General features: G+C 40.6%; 1 protein-coding gene across 1 annotated transcript; it reads left to right on the plus strand.

Annotated features, from left to right (window-relative positions):
* Window positions 1-751: 751 nt before the first annotated feature.
* On the plus strand, window positions 752-24758 carry LOC149926704 (dual specificity protein phosphatase 22-B-like). Its single transcript, XM_090159011.1, has 6 exons — window positions 752-1649; window positions 3269-3385; window positions 3469-3593; window positions 15903-15995; window positions 16058-16136; window positions 22705-24758. The coding sequence occupies exons 1-6, from the start codon at window positions 1629-1631 to the stop codon at window positions 23026-23028; spliced, it is 759 nt and encodes a 252-aa protein (XP_090015137.1). The 5' UTR covers window positions 752-1628; the 3' UTR covers window positions 23029-24758.
* The last annotated feature ends 358 nt before the right edge of the window (window positions 24759-25116 follow it).

A 25116-nucleotide genomic window follows, 5' to 3' on the forward strand; every position in this document is an offset into this window, starting at 1 on the left:
ATATTCAGTGTAGGGAGCTGTTGGCTCGCGTGGCATGAAGGGCTTGCCACCACCCTCCTACGCATTGTAACCCGGCCACCTGAATTAATGGCTTTAGAAGTCGCTTGATGACTACGACTTAGGGTGGTGCCAAGGGTATTGGCCTAGCTGATTATTTTTATTACCGGCAATATTCAGTGTAGGGAGCTGTTGGCTCGCGTGTCATGAAGGGCTTGCCACCACCCTCCTACGCATTGTAACCCGGCCACCTGATTTAATGGCTTTAGAAGTCGCTTGATGACTTAGGCCTAAGGTGGTGCCTTGGGTATTATTATAACTTCGGTTCATTTACTTCTGGAGATATTGTCGAAAAACTGAGCGATAAAAATATCCAGGAAGTTTAAAGACGATTTTTTAGCGGAAGATGGTTATCTCGCAGCGACGGGAAGACGTTGAACCGTAGCCCTGAGAAAATAGAAATACGCGTTCTTAGATTAGGGAGGTAAATTTATGAGTCCGCTTCCGCTGGAAGATTTTTTCGTAACGGCTAAGAGACGCGAAATTTCGATCGGGCGTCGTGGCGGGTTCCTCCTACGGACAGTCGACAGGCCGGCTGCGCTCTAGGCCAGGCACCTGCCGAGCCTAGGAACAACGGTAGAGCGAAAATTCGAAACTAGGGGGCGCGGACGGGAGCGATAAAGATCACGTGGTCCGGCGGGCGGAGGGGGAATTCTGGCGGCGCGCCAAGCTTCACTGTAACGGCCCGGCGTCCGTCGGCCAAGACACTACTTCGCCTTTTCCGCTAAAATTATACGTCGCGAGACAGAAGGGATCGAAACCGGGCAGCGGTTCTTTACGAAATTATAACGCGGCTGGATTACAATCCCTTCCGGCGACGCGTTTTTTACGGAAAAATATTAACGGGGAGAAATATCCACCGAGGCTTAACTCGTAGTCGGATAAATAATATGAACTATAAGTCGCGCTCATATAAATATTATAATATTATAAATTAGTCTTGTCCGCGTTACGTTTATGACTTTGTTCAATATTTTAATTTTTATAATTGGTCAACAACCATGCGCAGCGGCCGGGTCCAAGAGCGGGACTGTCCTAAACTGGACTACAGTCAAATGTTCAATCAAGTTGTCGGACTGTGTTTGAAAATGCCGGGACGATCCGAAAGTCTACTACAATAAAAAGAGTATCATTCAAATTACCTTTTCTTTTTCCAACGTATTGTTTAATCGCGTATTATTTAAATTTTGTCTTCATAAAAGAGAATGACGAAATTGTTAGTTAGGGTGGTTAAATTAAAACATTGTTATAATAGTTAAAAAAAGGAATAAGCGGGAGGCGCGATGGATTGGCGAATCGAAAGATAAAATTTAAATGTTGTTAGAGAAGTATATTTCAAAAATATATTAACGGAACTGTTAAATCGAAAATTAAATTGTAAAATATAGAGATATTTTAGTGAAAAAAATATATTATAACATTTTCCTCCGCTACACTCCGAGCCGAATAAAAAAAAGCCGTGACAATTTACAAAAATAAACGTCAAAAATTGTCAACATAGAGTATAACAGTTTCCGTTCAACTTATCTGTCCCAAAATAACTCTGAGCCGTAATACCATAAACAACAGCCATGGGAAATGGTATGAACAAGGTAAGATGACACTTTTCATATAGACCGTCATACATTTTTAATCTCCTTGCAAACCCTAGTACGGTTGTCCCAAAATCGTCGTCTCAATATGTCAATACAGTATCGGAAAGAAGACATTTTAAAAGTGGTTTGCTGTACCCGGCGACTGTGTCTGGCGCTACGCAGGTCTAACCAAAATGTTCCCCCTTTGTTTTAGGCAGAGCGAGAGAGGGGTTCGCAGGCCCCGATATCTTCCGCAATGCAGAGGAAACCCCCGGTCCTCTCTCTTTCTCTCTCTCTCTCTCCAATTTCGGGACGCAGACAACTTCTTGGGGGTCAATTGCAAATGACACTTCATATTTCACTGAAATTAAATAGTATTAATGAGAAATTTTCAAACCGGATTTTAGGAGCTGTATCCAACTGAAACCGATAATATTGATGATTAACATTTTCTTAATCAATTATAAGGTTATTAATTAGACGTTTAATATAGTAGGTTAATTAAAAATTTGACCTTTCTATCTTAAATTTATATGGTTCTATCCCAGTCCAATTCCATTAACGCGAACTGTTGTTTAAAAACTTGGTTCAACTTTGAAAAGTAACTTGAGAAGTTATAACTTATATTTAGAAGGCCTTTTTCGAAACTTCGAGCCATACCGACCAAACTCTTCGCAAAACGTGCAAGATTTACGTTAGGACTTACAGCTTATATTTGTACAGGATATATCAAGCCTATGGGTAAATAAATTTCACCCAATTTCAGAAAAAGTTCCCACGGCACCATCTTCGATTTATAATGAAACCTGTACTTTCAGCTGGTATTAATATTATTTTGTGTTTTAGGGTCTTACCATGTTTTTGCGATTTTGGGAAAAACGACCATTTTGAACCCCTCTAACTTCTAAAGTATACTTCCGTGAATAATTCTGTAGTTTGTTTCGTGTTCCCCGGGTTCATTTTATCCTATACAGGTCGTTTATCTGATTTAAAAAATTTCTATCGATGTTTTAAAGACCGCTAACGGTGGTCTGTTTAGCGGTTTTGCGAATTTTTACGGTTTATTTGTTGAATTTTATAAAATAAACGGCAATGTTTTCGAACCCCGTAATAATTACTTAGTTATATTTAATCGTGATAAAAATTTACAATTATGCTATATAAACCAATCTTGAGATATCATTTCCCAAAAGGGGTTTCAAAAAAATCCTTTCTCCCAAAATACTTCGATTTCTGAGCTAAAATTTGGCTTTAACACTGAAAAGGTTCATATTATAAGTGGTTAAATTTTGAACGAAATCGAACACGGTGCTGTGGGAGTCATCGCGTGATTTGACATGGATTTACCCCTATTTATAAAAGGAGGGGGGAACTCCCATAATCATTGACGGAAGGGACTATTGTAATATAATTAAAATTAAAATTCAAAATATTTTAAGTGAAAAACCGCCGAATAGATTAAAAAGTAGGTGAAAACGCCTGTAGAAGTGTTCGACACGCGCGACACTGGTGTTCAGGGAAGAATTAATTTACAGGGTCTAGACTACTAACGCCATCTATAGCTTTGAAAGCTGAATAAGTTCTGCCTTTAAAATAACTCGCTAGCGACACTAATAAGGAGTAATTAATTTGCGCAGGTCCTTCCCGGACTGTACGTGGGCAACTTCCGGGACTCCAAGGACCAGGAACAACTCCGATCCAACAATATCACTCACATCATTTCCATCCATGACAATGCCAAGAAAGTGCACCAGGTATAATATCCCCTAAATAAACGCATTAGCTGATCTGAAACGGTCTAATATCTTTCTCGTTCGGGTCGCTCGTGTCCCACCAGGACAAAGAGTATTTGTGTATTCAGGCGTCCGATTCGCCTCGCCAAAACATCAGCCAGTTTTTCTCTCAAAGTAACGATTTCATCCACCACGCTCGAACCAGCGGAGGAAACGTTCTCATTCACTGGTAAGAACCTAACGACGCATGCAATTTCCACAATTCTTCGCACGTACTGTTACGTAAGGGCTTTCCTATCTAAGTCATCTTTGCCCGTATGCCACGCGCCGGATTTACAAGATTAATCTTGCGGGTGCCCTGAAAAGAATTTTGGAGCCAAAACAGCGGTCCTGCGGGTAATATATCGGCTTACGTGAATTACATAAATTATGGGCTCTAAGTCTGCTTGATAAAACAATTATGCAGAAACTGATCCCTGTTTTTATCACCCCGTATTCCTCCGGTTTTTCTAAGCTGACATGTTTTAAAATGGTTATACTATCAAGAACATATGTAGGTTACTGAGAACGCACTATTCTATCAAACAGGCCAAGTATCAACATCTACTATCTAAACTATTATCTTAACACGGAAACTCCATTTACCGTGTTGTAACACGCCATCTAGTATAGGGCGTAAGAACGATTCTTCCTAACTTTCGACCAAATGTCTATAGTTAGTTAAATCATAAGTGTATAATATTGTTCCTACTCTTCACATGCAAAAGTTTTACTGAGAGCTATTCACAAGTCAGACTGCATTTGGGCTTCGTCGCAGTTTTGCGTCCGCTTGCTACCGCGTCACACGTAGCCTTTGACAGCGCCTCGCTAGGGGGAGATTTTCTTCTTGTGATGACGTCACTCCGTTACTACCTCTCAGTAAAATATTCCCCGAAGTGACAAACTTATAGAACAATATTATAGACTTATGGTTAAAATAACAATTAATTCGGATCGTACAGCTTTACAGCTGAATTCCACAATTTATTTTTTAATTTATCATAAATTTTAAATAGAAAAATAGTTGGTAGATTCTCAAATATTGAGTCTTGAAAATATATTTTAACACAAACCCCCTCCAGATGGGGTTACACTTTGAATTGCGGCCAATGATAATGGACGACTCGTACGTTATCAGTAACCGAATTACGTTAATGATATTACATATATAGCAACTAAAATATAAATAAATGGACCATCTAATTCGATTATGTAATGCGCAAAGTGTTCCTAAAAGTTCAGCTTCTCCATATTGTACAGGGTATTTCAATTTTCTCAAATATCAGAGATTGACAGGCTATACTCAGAAGTAAATGCACTTCTGGTAAAACTAATTTAAATCATATATTATGAAGAGTATCATACAAAACCTAAGAAAGAGGTTAATTTGATTGAAATGAACTCATTTTAATGCAAATAGGCGACTTGAAAAATTGCTATTTTCCTTGGGAATTTCTCAAAACGTTCATAAAATCAAAAGTTACATAGTTACCAAAAGTGTGTCAATCGGACCAGTTTCTTAATGAATGTTACGAGCGAAATACAAGTTGGGAGGGAAGAAGGGATTGTATGCCTTGGGGAGGGAAGGAAGTTAAAACCAACAAATAACGCCTCGTAGTGAGGAACGGAGGAACTAAGTCGCACTGGTCAAAGTACTGTTAGTGTATTTTTTTATTTTTGTCGTTCTGTGGAGATGCTATCGCCATCTACCTACGATATAATACTAATAATATAATACTAAAAATAAAGATCCAGAAAGGCGACAATAAATAGTCTTTTATGTGGTCGATCTCGAGTCGAGCATTCATTTAACCTTTAGCATACGAAAGTACAGGGATTGTCACACTTTTGGTAATTATGTCACTTTTGATAAAATATCTTCAGAATTGGTGGATCTTAAAATTCATTTTACGCGTGAAATTTCGTTGCCATTTTGTAGTATATAAGCAGGTAAATAAGCCTGTTTAAATTTTTTATAGGAAAAATAGGATTTTATTTCTTAAAATAAATGACTTTAAAGAACTATTTTTGGAAAATTATAGGATTTTATAGTACTATATATGCTATTTCATTTACTACCTTAATGCATTTAAAAACCAAATCTATATTTTAGTGAAATAAATCTTTGATTTTCACTTAAAAAATTTAAACTATTTAACCATTTTATCACAAAAAAACTAGTAGCTAGCCATGTTAACAATAACAAAAGTATAGACTAGAATGACTTTGTATAGGAATTTATCCTTTAGTTAAATCTAGCGATTTGGAATAGCAAAATATCAAAAATATAGGATTTTATAAGACTTTTTGGGGATTTTCCTAAAAATATAGGATGTTATAGGACATTTTTGAAAATATAGGATTTATAGAAACGGTGGGGGCCTCATGATGTAAAGGTAGGATCACGCGCAAAAACGTTATTTTGAAATTGGTCAATTATACAACGGGTAATTTTAGATGATTAAATGCATTTTTTCGAGTCTCATATCTTGCTGAAAAAAGGTGCTTTTTGGTCGAACTAATGATTATTTTTAATTAAATGATTAAATCAGGGTAATCGTGATCAAATCAGGGTAATCAAGATTAAAAAATCTAATCAAGATTAGAAAATCTAATCACGATTTAAACGAGATTTAATCATTCTAATCATGATCTAATCTTTTTAATTATATTTAATCATTTTAATTAGATTTAATCATTTTAATTAGATTTAATCATTTTAATTAGATTTAATCATTTTAATTAGATTTAATCATTTTAATTAGATTTAATCATATTAATTAGATTTAATCATTTTAATTAGATTTAATCATTTTAATCACTATTTAATCATTTTAATCACTATTTAATCATTTTAATCACTATTTAATCATTTTAATCACTATTTAATCATTTTAATCACTATTTAATCATTTTAATCACTATTTAATCATTTTAATCACTATTTAATCATTTTAATCACTATTTAATCATTTTAATCACTATTTAATCATTTTAATCACTATTTAATCAATATAATCGGTCGAATCGAGAATTTATCATTAAAATCAAAACTAAAGTACGATTTAATCATACTAATCACGATATGATTTTTTAATCAGGATTTAATTATTTTAAACAGATTTAATCATTTTAATCAGATTTAATCGTTTAATTCTAATCATGATTAAACGTGATTTAATCATGATTAAACGTGATTAAATTTAATTTAATCAAAATAATCACGATTAAATCGGTTTTAATCTTTTCGTCGTTAATCAAGGAAGTGACCTGCCCCTCGGTTGGCACTTAAATTATCGCTTAAATTATTAATATTTTTTTAATTAATTATTTCATCAAACTCCCTCATTCTCTAAAGAAAAACATATTAGAAATCTTGAAATCCTCTTGAAAATCCCCAATATCAACACGAAAATCGCGATATAATCTCAAAACCTGCAGTTTAGGATTTCCAAAATCAGTTTGAGATCCAAAATCCCGAACGCCAACCTTTGCGAGTGTCCGAATCCTGGGTTTAACGTCTAGTTTACCTTTACGAACCTAAGTTCGTCTCACCCAATTGAAACACCCTGTATGTTAATAAACAAAACGCGACTTGACTCTTAAATTAAGAGTCACCCACCGCAAACTTTACCGCTTTTTAAACGCATCCAGTAGCGTCACCCTATAGCATTATCACCGGTCTAGAACAGCGCCTAATGTTTAGCTAATGAAATGCGGCAATTAGATTATGGGACAGAAGCGCGTAGTTGTAACGGACGGTCGTGATAGGACTGCTTCACTCTCACATTAACACCTCTGATCCCGCGTCGCTGACGAGAACGGCGGGAATCCCCTTCGGAAGGGTCGCGATTCATTAGCGAAGGGACGGGCGAACGTGCACCCATACCCAAAGTAAATACTCCGCGATCTATTTATCTTACATTTTCAACCCGGGTGCTGTTCGCTCCCAAAGTAGGTTGTGCCAAGGTACGTTTTACTTACGTAAATTTATTTCGAGAGCTTTAAATTGTCTAAAATGGCGGAATTTAATAAACGCTGGTCTTCATTGTCGTGAAAACGCCGCCAGAGTGAGCGTCGACGGAAAACGTCTCCATTAAGACGCTTCAAGGGGAACGGCCAATCTTTTCAAAATATCGCCTTATTTGCGTATCAAAAGATCAACAAGACGTTCAATATACTAACACGTATCTTATTTAGTCTTGAAAATAAAGTTTTTTGCCTAAAAAGTTGAAATGCAAAATGACGCCAAGTAATTGGGTTTGAATTTTCGCCGCCATCTTAAGGTGTATCGCCAGCGTCAGCAGCACCTTAGTGAGCGATTTGCGAACTATCCTAACTTTTAAAATCGCGCAATTTAGGCTTAGGTCTCGTATAACTGGAACGCGCCGCGCGTGCAAAAAACATCTTCAGCAGCGCGCGCTTTTATGTGGTTTTTCTGTCTCACCAGGTGTCGCAGCGGACGCGCGCTTTTCAATTTCCCGAAATTTCTTTATTTTCTTAAAAATTAACCACTTAATATTTATTGATGCGGTTTTCGCCATAAATTTTAGTTTTTAACGGGCTATAGGGCTATCTAACTGGTTAAAGCTTGACCGTTCCCCTTTAAAAGCGCGTTTCTTAATTTTGGGCAACTACCAAGGATTTTAAACTCGTAAAGAAAAATACGTTTTCGGCGTGATAGGGGAAACTAAGCTTAATGCTTAACTTTGGGAAATGCAAACGTTTTTAGCCGGGTAAATGAAAATAGATTATTACACACGTTATTGGATTTTTGTTCTAGTGTAAGGGCTGGTTTTCACAACGTCAAAACGCTACGACGGTGAGCGCCAACGCAAAATATCCCCGTTCCGCTTCGTTTCCACAAGTGCTCGTCATAATGTATTTTTATTTACACGTAAACACGTTTCTACGCCCTAGTGGGATCCAAGCATTAAGCCGGCTGCACACATGAGTCGCGCTGCGAAATTAGAAAAACTAAAAATTTAACACACGCTTCGTTTGCTCGTTCGCAAACTTGGTTTTCGAAAAGAGGCATGCGTGAGCGCTTTCTAGCTTAATGTATGCAGCAGTCTTAAGCGTCACTCAACGTTGGGACGTACATAAGTATATGTATTTGTACCCCGCTGCTCCGCCTTAAGCACTACAGCGGCCACCAAAACAACCAGCCCCGGACAAAAGTGCGCTTTGCGAAACAACGTTCGGCCAGTGAGACAGCCATTTTGACCGCCTCACATATAGCAAACAAACGCCCTCATCACAGCCCAACAAAAGGCGACACCATGGGCTGCCCGAGACCCACCCTCGCACAGCTGAGGACTAGAGTGGCTTCCTCTTCCACTGCAAACTACCCTCCTTAGTAGGTCACAGAATGACGAGTGTGGAACACCCATGAGGTTCCAGTGACCCAGCGCCCCGATCACATGACCTTGAGAGCCGGGTATGGAGCCCCCCACAGGCTCCAGTGACCCCATCACACACTTAAAATATACATTGTGACGCGCCCTTGTGGAAACTAAGCATTAGGCCTAAAACAATATTTATGCGTCGCCGTCGTGGCGTTTTTGCCCTAGCGAAAACCACGCTTTAAGTGTAAACGGAGAATTTATTGGCGTCGACGCTTTGTGTCACGGCGTTTTTACCCTAACGAAAACCACGCTTTAAGTGTAAACGGATAATTATTGGCGTCGACGCTGGCTGTCACGGCGTTTATACCCTAGCGAAAACCACGCTTTAAGTGTAAACGGAGAATTTATTGGCGTCGACGCTTTGTGTCACGGCGTTTTTACCCTAACGAAAACCACGCTTTAAGTGTAAACGGATAATTATTGGCGTCGACGCTGGCTGTCACGGCGTTTATACCCTAGCGAAAACCACGCTTTAAGTGTAAACGGAGAATTTATTGGCGTCGACGCTTTGTGTCACGGCGTTTTTACCCTAACGAAAACCACGCTTTAAGTGTAAACGGATAATTATTGGCGTCGACGCTTTGTGTCACGGCGTTTATACCCTAGCGAAAACCACGCTTTAAGTGTAAGCGGATAATTATTGGCGTCGACGCTGGCTGTCACGGCATTTTTACCCTAGCGAAAACCACGCTTTAAGTGTAAAAGGAGAATTATTGGCGTCGACGCTGGCTGTCACGGCGTTTTTACCCTAGCGAAAACCACGCTTTAAGTGTAAACGGATAATTATTGGCGTCGACGCTTTGTGTCACGGCGTTTATACCCTAGCGAAAACCACGCTTTAAGTGTAAGCGGATAATTATTGGCGTCGACGCTGGCTGTCACGGCGTTTTTACCCTCGCGAAAACCACGCTTTAAGTATAAACGGATAATTATTGGCGTCGACGCTGGCTGTCACGGCGTTTTTACCCTAGCGAAAACCACGCTTTAAGTGTAAACGGATAATTATTGGCGTCGACGCTGGCTGTCACGGCGTTTTTACCCTAGCGAAAACCACGCTTTAAGTGTAAACGGATAATTATTGGCGTCGACGCTGGCTGTCACGGCATTTTTACCCTAGCGAAAACCACGCTTTAAGTGTAAAAGGAGAATTATTGGCGTCGACGCTTTGTGTCACGGCGTTTATACCCTAGCGAAAACCACGCTTTAAGTGTAAGCGGATAATTATTGGCGTCGACGCTTTGTGTCACGGCGTTTTTACCCTAACGAAAACCACGCTTTAAGTGTAAACGGATAATTATTGGCATCGACGCTGGCTGTCACGGCATTTTTACCCTAGCGAAAACCACGCTTTAAGTGTAAAAGGAGAATTATTGGCGTCGACGCTGGCTGTCACGGCGTTTTTACCCTAGCGAAAACCACGCTTTAAGTGTAAACGGATAATTATTGGCGTCGACGCTTTGTGTAACGGCGTTTATACCCTAGCGAAAACCACGCTTTAAGTGTAAGCGGATAATTATTGGCGTCGACGCTGGCTGTCACGGCGTTTTTACCCTCGCGAAAACCACGCTTTAAGTGTAAACGGAGAATTTATTGGCGTCGACGCTCTGTGTCACTTCGTTTTTACCCTAACGAAAACCACGCTTTAAGTGTAAACGGATAATTATTGGCGTCGACGCTGGCTGTCACGGCGTTTTTACCCTAGCGAAAACCACGCTTTAAGTGTAAACGGATAATTATTGGCGTCGATGCTTTGTGTCACGGCGTTTATACCCTAGCGAAAACCACGCTTTAAGTGTAAGCGGATAATTATTGGCGTCGACGCTTTGTGTCACGGCGTTTTTACCCTCGCGAAAACCACGCTTTAAGTGTAAACGGATAATTATTGTCGTCGATGCTGGCTGTCACGGCGTTTTTACCCTAGCGAAAACCACGCTTTAAGTGTAAAAGGAGAATTATTGGCGTTGACGCTGGCTGTCACGGCGTTTTTACCCTCGCGAAAACCACGCTTTAAGTGTAAACGGATAATTATTGGCGTCGATGCTTTGTGTCACGGCGTTTATACCCTAGCGAAAACCACGCTTTAAGTGTAAGCGGATAATTATTGGCGTCGACGCTTTGTGTCACGGCGTTTTTACCCTCGCGAAAACCACGCTTTAAGTGTAAACGGATAATTATTGGCGTCGACGCTGGCTGTCACGGCGTTTTTACCCTCGCGAAAACCACGCTTTAAGTGTAAACGGATAATTATTGGCGTCGACGCTTTGTGTCACGGCGTTTATACCCTAGCGAAAACCACGCTTTAAGTGTAAGCGGATAATTATTGGCGTCGACGCTGGCTGTCACGGCGTTTTTACCCTAGCGAAAACCACGCTTTAAGTGTAAACGGATAATTATTGGCGTCGACGCTTTGTGTCACGGCGTTTTTACCCTCGCGAAAACCACGCTTTAAGTGTAAACGGATAATTATTGGCGTCGACGCTTTGTGTCACGGCGTTTATACCCTAGCGAAAACCACGCTTTAAGTGTAAGCGGATAATTATTGGCGTCGACGCTGGCTGTCACGGCGTTTATACCCTAGCGAAAACCACGCTTTAAGTGTAAGCGGATAATAATTGGCGTCGACGCTGGCTGTCACGGCGTTTTTACCCTAGCGAAAACCACGCTTTAAGTGTAAACGGACAATTATTGGAATCGACGGTGGCTGTCACGGCATTTTTACCCTCGCGAAAACCACGCTTTAAGTGTAAACGGACAATTATTGGCGTCGACGGTGGCTGTGACGGCGTTTTTACCCTAGCGAAAATCATGCTTTAAGTGTAAACGGAGAATTATTTGCGTCGACGCTTTATGTCACGGCGTTTTTACCCTAGCGAAAACCATGCTTTAAGTGTAAACGGACAATTATTGGCGTCGACGGTGGCTGTCACGGCGTTTTTACCCTCGCGAAAACCACGCTTTAAGTGTAAACGGACAATTATTGGCGTCGACGGTGGCTGTGACGGCGTTTTTACCCTAGCGAAAATCATGCTTTAAGTGTAAACGGACAATTATTGGCGTCGACGGTGGCTGTCACGGCGTTTTTACCCTAGCGAAAACCATGCTTTAAGTGTAAACGGACAATTATTGGCGTCGACGGTGGCTGTCACGGCGTTTTTACCCTCGCGAAAACCACGCTTTAAGTGTAAACGGATAATTATTGGCGTCGACGCTGGCTGTCACGGCGTTTTTACCCTCGCGAAAACCACGCTTTAAGTGTAAACGGATAATTATTGGCGTCGACGCTGGCTGTCACGGCGTTTTTACCCTAGCGAAAACCACGCTTTAAGTGTAAACGGATAATTATTGGCGTCGACGCTGGCTGTCACGGCGTTTTTACCCTAGCGAAAACCACGCTTTAAGTGTAAAAGGAGAATTATTGGCGTCGACGCTGGCTGTCACGGCGTTTTTACCCTAGCGAAAACCACGCTTTAAGTGTAAACGGATAATTATTGGCGTCGACGCTTTGTGTCACGGCGTTTATACCCTAGCGAAAACCACGCTTTAAGTGTAAGCGGATAATAATTGGCGTCGACGCTGGCTGTCACGGCGTTTTTACCCTAGCGAAAACCACGCTTTAAGTGTAAACGGACAATTATTGGAATCGACGGTGGCTGTCACGGCATTTTTACCCTCGCGAAAACCACGCTTTAAGTGTAAACGGACAATTATTGGCGTCGACGGTGGCTGTGACGGCGTTTTTACCCTAGCGAAAATCATGCTTTAAGTGTAAACGGAGAATTATTTGCGTCGACGCTTTATGTCACGGCGTTTTTACCCTAGCGAAAACCATGCTTTAAGTGTAAACGGACAATTATTGGCGTCGACGGTGGCTGTCACGGCGTTTTTACCCTCGCGAAAACCACGCTTTAAGTGTAAAAGGAGAATTATTGGCGTCGACGGTGGCTGTGACGGCGTTTTTACCCTAGCGAAAATCATGCTTTAAGTGTAAACGGACAATTATTGGCGTCGACGGTGGCTGTCACGGCGTTTTTACCCTAGCGAAAACCATGCTTTAAGTGTAAACGGACAATTATTGGCGTCGACGGTGGCTGTCACGGCGTTTTTACCCTCGCGAAAACCACGCTTTAAGTGTAAACGGACAATTATTGGCGTCGACGGTGGCTGTGACGGCGTTTTTACCCTAGCGAAAATCATGCTTTAAGTGTAAACGGAGAATTATTTGCGTCGACGCTTTATGTCACGGCGTTTTTACCCTAGCGAAAACCATGCTTTAAGTGTAAACGGACAATTATTGGCGTCGACGGTGGCTGTCACGGCGTTTTTACCCTCGCGAAAACCACGCTTTAAGTGTAAACGGACAATTATTGGCGTCGACGGTGGCTGTGACGGCGTTTTTACCCTAGCGAAAATCATGCTTTAAGTGTAAACGGACAATTATTGGCGTCGACGGTGGCTGTCACGGCGTTTTTACCCTAGCGAAAACCATGCTTTAAGTGTAAACGGACAATTATTGGCGTCGACGGTGGCTGTCACGGCGTTTTTACCCTCGCGAAAACCACGCTTTAAGTGTAAACGGATAATTATTGGCGTCGACGCTGGCTGTCACGGCGTTTTTACCCTCGCGAAAACCACGCTTTAAGTGTAAACGGATAATTATTGGCGTCGACGCTGGCTGTCACGGCGTTTTTACCCTAGCGAAAACCACGCTTTAAGTGTAAACGGATAATTATTGGCGTCGACGCTGGCTGTCACGGCGTTTTTACCCTAGCGAAAACCACGCTTTAAGTGTAAAAGGAGAATTATTGGCGTCGACGCTGGCTGTCACGGCGTTTTTACCCTAGCGAAAACCACGCTTTAAGTGTAAACGGATAATTATTGGCGTCGACGCTTTGTGTCACGGCGTTTATACCCTAGCGAAAACCACGCTTTAAGTGTAAGCGGATAATAATTGGCGTCGACGCTGGCTGTCACGGCGTTTTTACCCTAGCGAAAACCACGCTTTAAGTGTAAACGGACAATTATTGGAATCGACGGTGGCTGTCACGGCATTTTTACCCTCGCGAAAACCACGCTTTAAGTGTAAACGGACAATTATTGGCGTCGACGGTGGCTGTGACGGCGTTTTTACCCTAGCGAAAATCATGCTTTAAGTGTAAACGGAGAATTATTTGCGTCGACGCTTTATGTCACGGCGTTTTTACCCTAGCGAAAACCATGCTTTAAGTGTAAACGGACAATTATTGGCGTCGACGGTGGCTGTCACGGCGTTTTTACCCTCGCGAAAACCACGCTTTAAGTGTAAAAGGAGAATTATTGGCGTCGACGGTGGCTGTGACGGCGTTTTTACCCTAGCGAAAATCATGCTTTAAGTGTAAACGGACAATTATTGGCGTCGACGGTGGCTGTCACGGCGTTTTTACCCTAGCGAAAACCATGCTTTAAGTGTAAACGGACAATTATTGGCGTCGACGGTGGCTGTCACGGCGTTTTTACCCTCGCGAAAACCACGCTTTAAGTGTAAACGGACAATTATTGGCGTCGACGGTGGCTGTGACGGCGTTTTTACCCTAGCGAAAATCATGCTTTAAGTGTAAACGGAGAATTATTTGCGTCGACGCTTTATGTCACGGCGTTTTTACCCTAGCGAAAACCATGCTTTAAGTGTAAACGGACAATTATTGGCGTCGACGGTGGCTGTCACGGCGTTTATACCCTAGCGAAAACCACGCTTTAAGTGTAAGCGGATAATAATTGGCGTCGACGCTGGCTGTCACGGCGTTTTTACCCTAGCGAAAACCACGCTTTAAGTGTAAACGGACAATTATTGGAATCGACGGTGGCTGTCACGGCATTTTTACCCTCGCGAAAACCACGCTTTAAGTGTAAACGGACAATTATTGGCGTCGACGGTGGCTGTGACGGCGTTTTTACCCTAGCGAAAATCATGCTTTAAGTGTAAACGGAGAATTATTTGCGTCGACGCTTTATGTCACGGCGTTTTTACCCTAGCGAAAACCATGCTTTAAGTGTAAACGGACAATTATTGGCGTCGACGGTGGCTGTGACGGCGTTTTTACCCTAGCGAAAATCATGCTTTAAGTGTAAACGGAGAATTATTTGCGTCGACGCTTTATGTCACGGCGTTTTTACCCTAGCGAAAACCATGCTTTAAGTGTAAACGGACAATTATTGGCGTCGACGGTGGCTGTGACGGCGTTTTTACCCTAGCGAAAATCATGCTTTAAGTGTAAACGGATAATTATTTGCGTCGACGCTTTATGTCACGGCGTTTTTACCCTAGCGAAAACCATGCTTTAAGTGTAAACGGACAATTATTGGCGTCGACGGTGGCTGTCACGGCGTTTTTACCCTCGCGAAAACCACGCTTTAAGTGTAAACGGACAATTATTGGCGTCGACGGTGGCTGTCGCGGTGTTTTTACCCTCGCGAAAACCACGCTTTAAGTGTAAACGGACAATTATTGGCGTCGACGGTGGCTGTCACGGCGTTTTTACCCTCGCGAAAACCATGCTTTAAGTGTAAACGGACAATTATTGGCGTCGACGGTGGCTGTGACGTCGTTTTTACCCTAGCGAAAACCACGCTTTAAGTGTAAACGGATAATTATTGGCGTCGACGGTGGCTGTGACGTCGTTTTTAACCTAGCGAAAACCACGCTTTAAGTGTAAACGGATAATTATTGGCGTCGACGCTGGCTGTGACGTCGTTTTTACCCTAGCGAAAACCACGCTTTAAGTGTAAACGGATAATTATTGGCGTCGACACTGGCTGTGACGTCGTTTTTACCGTAGCGAAGACGACGCTTTAAGGCTGGTTTACACTAGGGCAAAAACGCCACGACGGTGACAGTCGACGCAAAAATATTGCACTAGGCCTAACGGGAAATTTTCGCGTCGACGTTCACCGTCGTGGCGTTTTTGCCCTAGTGAAAACCAGCCTTTAAGCGTAAACGGAGAATTATCGGCGTCGACGCTGGCTGTCACGGCGTTTTTACGTTAGCGAAAACCACGCTTCAGGCCTAACGTATATATTTTTTACCCTAGTCTTTAATAAATATCTGTGTTTTCCAGTTTGGCGGGAGTGTCTAGAAGCGTGACTCTGGCGGTGGCGTATATCATGTCCATAACGACGTTAAGTTGGAGAGACGCTCTCAAAGCTCTACGGTAATAGATATTTTTTTATTTTGTTCGTAATAAGTCTTTAAATTATTTGTTTGTACTTGCAGGGGTGCGCGTAGCATCGCCAATCCTAATTTTGGTTTCCAAAAACAACTCTCCGATTTCGAGAGCCGTAAAGTTCAAGAGGTGAGGCTGATTTTCAGCAAACGTTTGTCTCTTATTCAACATTATTAATTTGCTTCGAGGGTATTTGCTTTACAAGCAGGCGACGCGGGGGCGTACAAATAACAAATTTATCACTTAACTTTTTCGTAACACCATAAGTCTATTACGTTTTCCCTATATGTATGTCTCTTTAGAGACAGAGTGACGTTTTCAGATCTGTCGGAAGTGCCGTGAGTCGCTAGAGCAGACTCAAAACGGCAACGAAGTAGGCTAACCGTCTGGATCGCGAATAGCTCTCAATAAAACCTTTGCCTGTGACGAATAGCTAGCGACTTTTGAAACCATTAATTCAGGTGGCCGTGTTACAATGCGAGGAGGGTGGTTGCAAGCCCTTCAAGCCACGCGAGCCAACAGCTCCCTACACTAACTATTACCGTTAACCTCTACAAGTTTTTATGGAAGGGGAAACCGAAGAGCTCAGGGGAAAACCCCTTTATTCAGTGGAGAGAGAACTTGCAAACTCAACGCGGAAGGAGTTGTACCCAGTGTTACAAGCTGGGATCGAACCCGGCTCCTCTTGCTGCGAGGCGAAACCGCTAACCACTCCGCCACCCCACCGGTGCGAGGTAGTTATTTGGAATCAACGGGGTCTATATTATTACGTGTCATACTTTTGACATTTACTTATAGACTTATGGTAATACCTTCCGCAGAGGAAGTGAATAAAACACAAGATTTATTTCTTTATGTATTTTACATTAGTTTGCACAGTCTGAGCCCGGTCTTACAAATCTCGTCCAAAACTCTGAAAAGGGGTATTAGTACCAGTACTTTGTAGTTCGTTTTTCTAAAACAAGTGAAAAAGTAGGTCTATTCAAATAAAAGAAACAAACGGACCTAAATAAAGGTCCCCTTTTTTACGCATTTAGTTTCGTAAGTAGAGCAAGGCCTAGGGCGAGTCAGCTAGACTGATACCGAAATAATAAAACTATCAAGGGCCCTGTCAGAGGGTGGCCGGAAACGATAAAGACTCGAGCGCGGTCTTGGCAGCGACGCGGAAAAGATCCCCAAAATGTTACAATCGTCTGTCAAGAGATGGGGGTGCGAGCGGCAAAGTGTAGACAGTCGCCTTTCCTCCACAACGTTCGCGTCTTTTGATACTCAAGCGACGAAAAAAAACGCGAAAATCTATATCTCTAGTTTAACATTTTATTGACATTCTGTAGGCTTTTGGCGGGCTAAAGGCGATACTAGGCCTTAGCTCGGGGCGTTCTCCGGGAAAGGACGCGTTAGTGGAGCTTCAACGCCCTCTCGAGTCTAGAAGGGGAACTAAGGGAGACCTCCGGGCATTGTAGACGCCGATCGAAGATGGGATTAATAACGGCATTGGCGATGTTATAAACGATCTACGGCGGTTTACGAACAGACATATCTTTGTTTGAAACCAGGGTTATTAATTATATCATAGGACTAAGGCTAATATTGGCCGTAAAAAGAACGTAGAGTGGCTGTATATTCGTAATTAATCCACTCAATCAGAAGTTCCTAACATACCCTTAAGGTTGAATGTTTGGGAACAAAATAGTACGGGATTAGAAGGGGGTACATAATATCAGAAGCATGTAATATATCACTTTCGAGATAAGTATCCATATTTATTATTAGCTCGAAACATGAACTTTCGCAGGCTCATGCCAATTTTCAAAATGGGAGGTATTAGAATAAAATACTATTACATAATACAAATAGAAAATGTAGTTTTTAAATAGGGATGCACCGATATGGATACAGCCAAAAGTGACATAATTACCAAAAGTGTGACAATCCCTGTACTTTTGTATGCTAAAGGTTTAATGAATCCTCAACTCGAGATCGACCACGTAAAAGACTATTTATTGTCGCCTTTCTGGATCTTTGGGCGATAGCATCTCCACAGAACGACGAAAAATCAAAAAATACTCTAACTTTGACCAGTGCTACTCAGTTCCTCCGTTCCTCTCTACGAGGCGGTATTTGTTGGTTTTAAATTCCTTCCCTCCCCAAGGCATACTTCCCCTTCTCCCCTCCCAACTTGTATTTCGCTAGTAACATTCATTAAGAAATAGGTCCGATTGACACACTTTTAGTAATCATGTCACTTTTGGTACAGCCGATATATCGGTGTATATTAACAAAGCTATCTATCATAACTGTAGTTGTGATGATAAAATAGTTTTAATAGACGGTTCACTACACTGTCATACCATTTTATTCTAATTTTTGCAAGAGCATATCCGAATATGTTTATTTTCATTTTACGTTATGCATATTTTTTATCAAATAATCCAAAATCGTGGTTTTTTATTTGTTTACACTCGAAACCCCCTGTCTAAAAAAGGTACGATCTAGATTCTGAAGTCGGGCGTCCGTGGCGTGGTCCACTCAAATAAAATATTATCATTAGTTAGTTCGAGAATTTTCTTATTCTTAATGCCTTTAGTTTAGGGCTTTAGGCGGTAGAGTTACAATGCGTAGGAGGGTGGTGGTAAGCCCTTCATGCCAACCCTAACTATTACCAAAAGTAGCATAACACCCAAAAGTGTGTCAGCTGTACCTTCGCGCCTATTAAAAGTTCTTATGAGACCTAGTCACACTATAGACGACATAACCTACTAGTTGGAATAGTACTAGCAACATTATAATTAGTCTATAGTCTGGCGCGTTTTTCTCTCTGCGATTTACTCGCCCGTAGACATAAGTTCTAAAACGCCTCACTCGGCAGCGCCGAAGTAACCTCGATTTTGTTGACGTATTTTCCGACCCCCTCTTCGTTTCCCTTTTTTACTTTGCAACAAACTCATTAACTACTATACGGTTCTGACACACTTTTGGGTCTTATGCTACTTTTGCTATTACCGTTAACCTTAGCAAAGATTTATGGAAAGGGCAAATCGAAGAACTCGGGAGAAAACCCCTTTAACCAGTGGGGAGAGAACTTGCAAACTCCACGCGGAGGGAGTTGTTATCTCACTTGTTAACGTCAAAGAGTTTTTATAGAAAGGGGAAACTGAAGTACTCGATGGTTAACCCCTTTAACCAGTAGGGAGATAACTTGTTTACTCAAATTAGAAGGAGTAGCTCCGAGTTTTCACCCAGTGCCACAAATTGGGATCAAACCCGGCTCCTCTCCCCGGAATTTCTAACGAGGAGTGAGTGTGGTGTCCTGATGATTATCGTAGAATCGGGCGTGTTTAACAGAGGGGATTTTTACTCGTGACGTGCTAAGCGAAACTCGGCGCCTTGTCTTGAAAAGAAGTTAACTTACATCATTTGCTCTTTTTCAACCATCTAAATAGGTAATTTTACGCGGAACAAGATTAGTTTTGCGGAGCATATTATAAATTCCCCAAGAACTAATCAGGGCTTAGCAGCCAGATATGATTTTACCTCTATCGCCCAACAGCTCTTCAAAGGAGCTCAATTTAAAATAGGCCATATTTTATAAACAAGCCCAATTTGGCAATAGTTTATTTTTTAAAAGGGGCGCTGTTCAAAATATTGTTGTTTGCGTGATGTCGCGCACTTTCTCAAGAGTTTTAAGTGTCATGGGAAATTTTATAGAAACTCTAATTTTTATTATTTGAGATATTTTTTAGTACAAATTAATTGAATTATTAATTTTTTTTAAGAAAAACTGTACATATTGAAAGTATTATATTTCGAAGTGATTTAAGCGTATTCTTTTGAAAGAAATCGGTATCCTACCGATTTTAGTATACAGGGTGTTTCAGGTATAAGTACAGTAAATTTGAGGTGTTATAAGGGTTGAGTAATGATGTATGACTGTCTTGGTCGCAATTCTCTGTGAGGGATTGGAGAAACGCTAGTGTCTTAAAGTTTGACCTAAAAAGGCCTAAAACGCCTAAAGAGTAGGCTACCGCACGAACACAAAAACCCAAATTAGGAAAACCGATTTTAGTTGTAGTAGGAAAATTTTACTCTACAAAGTATGAAAAACAAAATCGTGTGCGAAACCGATTTTAGTTGTAGTAGGAAAATTTTACTCTACAAAGTATGAAAAACAAAACCGTGTGCGAAACCGATTTTAGTTGTAAAAGGAAAATTTTACGCTACAAAGTATGAAAAACAAAATCGTGTGCGAAACCGATTTTAGTTGTAGTAGGAAAATTTTACGCTACAAAGTATGAAAAACAAAATCGTGTGCGAAACCGATTTTAGTTGTAGTAGGAAAATTTTACGCTACAAAGTATGAAAAACAAAATCGTGTGCGAAACCGATTTTAGTTGTAGTAGGAAAATTTTACGCTACAAAGTATGAAAAACAAAATCGTGTGCGAAACCGATTTTAGTTGTAGTAGGAAAATTTTACAAACATTAGTTTTATTAATTTCGCACACGATTTTGTTTTTCATACTCTGTATAGTAAAAGTTTCCTACTACAACTAAAATCAGTTTTCCTAATTTGGGTTCTTGTGTTCGTGCGGTAGCCTACTCTTTAGGCGTTTTAGGCCTTTTTAGGTCAAACTTTAAGACACTCTAGCGCTTCTCCAATTCTTCACAGATAATTGCGACCAAGACAGTCATACATCATTACTCAACCCTTATAACACTGTACTGATTTTCTGAAACACCCTGTATATTATCGAAAACCTCCGAAAAGTAGCCCAAAAAACCAGCCCAACAGCCCAATTAATTTTTCCCCGCAAGCAGACATAAAAAGAAGCCCAATTGGGCTGTAAACGAGTCCAACTGGCAGCTGTGGGTTTGGCCGTTATTCCTATTTCTCTCAAGCGGCGCTTTTCGAAAGCTCGCGTGTGGAAACACGGTGAAGTAGAGACGCTATTTTAAAAGGGTTGCCATGCATTTTCTCGTTCTAAATTATTTATTTCACATCGAAAATGTATGGCAATAGGCGTTTAAATAAATCAACCTCCCAGGAAATCGCCAAGTAATATTTCCAAGAGCCAGGACCCGCAAGATATTGTTTATACAGTGCTTGTGGAAATAATTGAAACTTTTCATCTGTGAACAGAACGTCGTGTTTTTGCCAAGCCTTGATATGTCAAAAAAGCTACCTGCTTAAAAGGGAACGCCATAAAGGTGAAAAATTGCCATTATTTTAACAGGCACTATATAAACAGTGATTTGCAGGTCCTGGCTCTCGGAAATATTACTTCTTGGCCATTTCCTGGGAGGATGATTTATTGAAGCGTCTATTCTCTTAATCAGTCGCTGGAAAACAGAGTTGTGAAATAAATAATTTAAACCGAAAAAATGCATGGCAACCTTGTTAAAAGAGCGTCTGCTTCACTATGTTCCACACGTAAATTTTCGAAAACGGCCGCTTGTGGGAAATAGGAATAACGCCCATACGCCTTTCCATAAAATAAGCTAGGCTCGCTGAACTTGTTTTTATGCAGCTCATTCGTCACGAAATAAGTAGAATAAGGAGACGTTGCTCTACCCATTCGATTTGCCATGGCAACCGAAAATATTTTTGACCACTTAAAACAAAGATAAGATTTTTTCCTTATTTTACCCAAAAATTCTTACAATTTAACCACCAAAAATATTCCAATTTACCCAAACTTGATGAAATTTACCTAAACCGAGAAAATCCCATGCTTTTTTAAATGGAGATTTTTATGTTTTCAGTGGTCAAAAATATTTTCGGTTTCCAAGGCAAATTAAATTCGGTTGCTAAGCGGTGATACATTTTAGCAAAATTTTAATTACGCAAGAAGCCTATTACTTTGCTTGAGGATGTATAATTTAGAAATTACATTGCGTAGGGATATTTACCTAATAATAAACCATATTTTCCCGTTGAAAATAGTATTAGAAAATCAATATATTTTTTATCTCCAAAAGTGTTATGAAAACTCAAACAAACCTTCAAAGGTGCACGTTTCAAGCGAACAAAATTAGACAAATAGATTCTCAATTAAACAGGCAGAGTGTACAGACGAGGTTCTAATATTGAGTACATTTTATCTACGTTCTTGGCTAGAGGTCGGCGTTTGAATATAAAATTATACGATTGTTTATATTTATACATAACCGAGAATTATTCAGAAATATTCGAAAAAAAATGATTAATTTTGCATGTTAAATCGTTGTTTAATCGTATAATTTATTCGTATAAAACAAATAATACTAATTTTAATGAATAATTGAAATATTTGCGGTTAATTTATTTGTTCCACCGACCTCTATTCTTGGCTCCTTGAAATTGAAAATACATGTTTAGAGAAGTGTATTCGCGATCGAAACGAATCTAGGTGGAGTAACGGCGCTAGCTTCTCCGAGGTAGCGTCTGCTACAGACAAATTAAAAAGTCATTAGAACGTTTTTCTGAAATAATCATCAAAATAAAAGCAAACGGTGCAAAAATTATATTAAAATGCAAGTATCCAGTGGCGGACTGGGTCTGCTATTTTGGGCTGCCAGAAGACAAAGGGCCCCAGACACCAAAATTTTAAAATTTGATATTTCGAAAACGTTTTAAAACGTTTACTGTAAGTGTCTAGTGCGAACGCGGCTTTATTGATTGATAAAGAAGTAATGTATTTGGCGCGTTCTTTTTGCAGGAGCGTAAACGTCTCCGCAGTCGCTACCCGAGCGCGAGGTTCAAGCAGGACGAAGTCGAATGCCGCCAATTGCTCATTTCCTATCACAACACGGTTCGTCCGATGGAGCCGTGCGCCAGCATCTGCCGCCGGAACTACCGGCCAGGGATGCCCCAGTCGCCCGCCCACCAAGCCACCCAGTCTCAACCGCCCACGCCGCAAACGCCGACCCGATCATTCGCGCCCCAACTCCCGCAGTCTCCGCGCCGGAGATTGCAAACTAGTCTACCGTCCTCGCCCCGCAGGTATCCTCGAAGAAACGACGGCTCCAGCCACAGTTCGTGATCCTAACCGCGCTCTCGTAGTTTTGAAAATACTACGCGCTAAAACCAAGGAGGAGGCTGAACTTCGCGCTGGGCTTTTTCTCTTCCGGGGATAAATACACGGGCGATTTCGTACCACTAGAAATTATCACGAATCACAAATATCCCCGCAAGTAAAACCAGAAGCCCGGCCGTATTTAAGTCTAAATTGTTAGATATCGCGTCAAATTCGATTGAGACGTAGTTACGATATGTAACACGAGATGGCGGTAGCGCGTCGATAAAAGCGAGATTTACAAATCCACGGTTCAATCATAATTTTTCGCTGTTTGATAAGAATCATCTTTTAAGCAAATGCGTTATTCGTTCCCTTTGTTGGAAATTTTTTACTTGTAAATACAACCAAAACCCAATTGATTTTTTTAGACAATTTATTTAAAACGCGTTGATTATCGAATATGAAATATGCACTAAAGTGCTTCGGGTTACCTCTCCTAGCAAAAACTAATAAATATTTATAAGCCTTATTCTTGTAAATAAAAAAATATATATAAAAATGCAAAATAATTAAATGGAAATAAGAATTTAGCGAGAGGTATGTACGTACGAAAAAGGCTTTAAAGGCTTAAAGTCGAGGAAGTTTTCCATACACTGAGATTGTACGCTAAATGCAACGAATACAAAAATGCCTGATTTGCGTTGGTTAGAGGTTCAGCTCAATCTTATCATTGCAAGAATTTAACAAAAACAAAATGTATAAATATCTAAACAATACCCCGCCTCTGAGATGAGATACTATCTAGGTTGTACATCGAAGAAAAACCCATCCTTCATAAATCACCTTTTACCATTTATAAACTAATCTATTCATTTATATCAAGAATGTTTTATTTCTACGGAGGGGGAATGACTATATTGAGACCATGGGCTTTGTACAAACGCGATTCTCTGATTCTCTTAAAGAACAAGCTTACAAGCAGCGTTGCCAGGTCCCAAAACGAAGCCCGAAAATTATCGTATTACACAAATACGGTCAACTCTGATTACTCGCTATAGCGTGGTAGCATTTGATCATAGCTCGCCGTGGAACTTGGAAGTTAGTAATAGTATTTAATTTCTACAACGCGCTTGATTAGTAGGCCGTATTAGCGATTCTAAGAAGGTACAAATCAAGGAGTGTAATATTTCAATTCATAGCCTACTAGGAGTAATATAACAGTCTGGAAACGGCGTATTTAATTATCGCCCAAATATCGGAAATATACGTGTTTGAAATTATAGTAGGAAAATATCGAAATTTACTATAATTAAAGTACGGCTGGCAACGCTGCTTACTATGTGAGGCCCACAAGCTCGCCTTAACAATGGTTGAATAGACTGACATCTATCGATAGTTGTTGGTATTTGAATATTTCGACCAATCCCACGCTCCGAATTTCTCATGTGATTTGCCCTCAAAATGATGAACTTCCGCTTTATATAAATTTAACCGCTAGATCGCGCCAGTAGTGCCCGTTTTTCTTGTGGGACGCTTTTCAGAAGAAGTCTAGTCCTTCTTTTATTGGCCAATGGTTTAAGGGAAGGAAATACGTCATTGTCGTGCGAAACACGTAAGTTTTAGTAAACCAATGGGATACCGGGCTGATTTGATTTTATAAAAATTTGCCTCAATATCGTCGTTCTCCCGACAGTAGAAACAAAAACGTTCTTGATTGATTTAAAGCTCGCTTTGGCAAAATATCAAGGCATTTTAGTATGAAAATCAATAGTAATTAAAGCAATATATACCAAAACACTATCAATAACTATAAACTAGTGTGGAAAAAAATAGTAATAACAAAAAATTATAAATTGCAATCCTAAATCTTAACCCGTGAGCCTGAAGCAATTCAAATTCCCGTGTTAATTTTCAACCATTTCGCCAAATCATTTTAATTGTGCCTATGAAAAATGTGCCTTCAGTCGTATCAGTAAATACACAGTGACAAACAGCTTCCAACGCCAGTCATCTTTAGTAACTAAGGTATAGCTTTTATCATTTTGTTATTTCTTTGTCAAAGTCAATTGAAGGAAATACTACCCCCTAAAATAGGACCATTGGAGATATGCG

This window comes from Leiobunum rupestre, chromosome 9 (genome assembly GCF_980474605.1).
Source record: "Leiobunum rupestre chromosome 9, qqLeiRupe1.1.hap1, whole genome shotgun sequence".
NCBI lineage: Eukaryota > Metazoa > Arthropoda > Arachnida > Opiliones > Sclerosomatidae > Leiobunum > Leiobunum rupestre.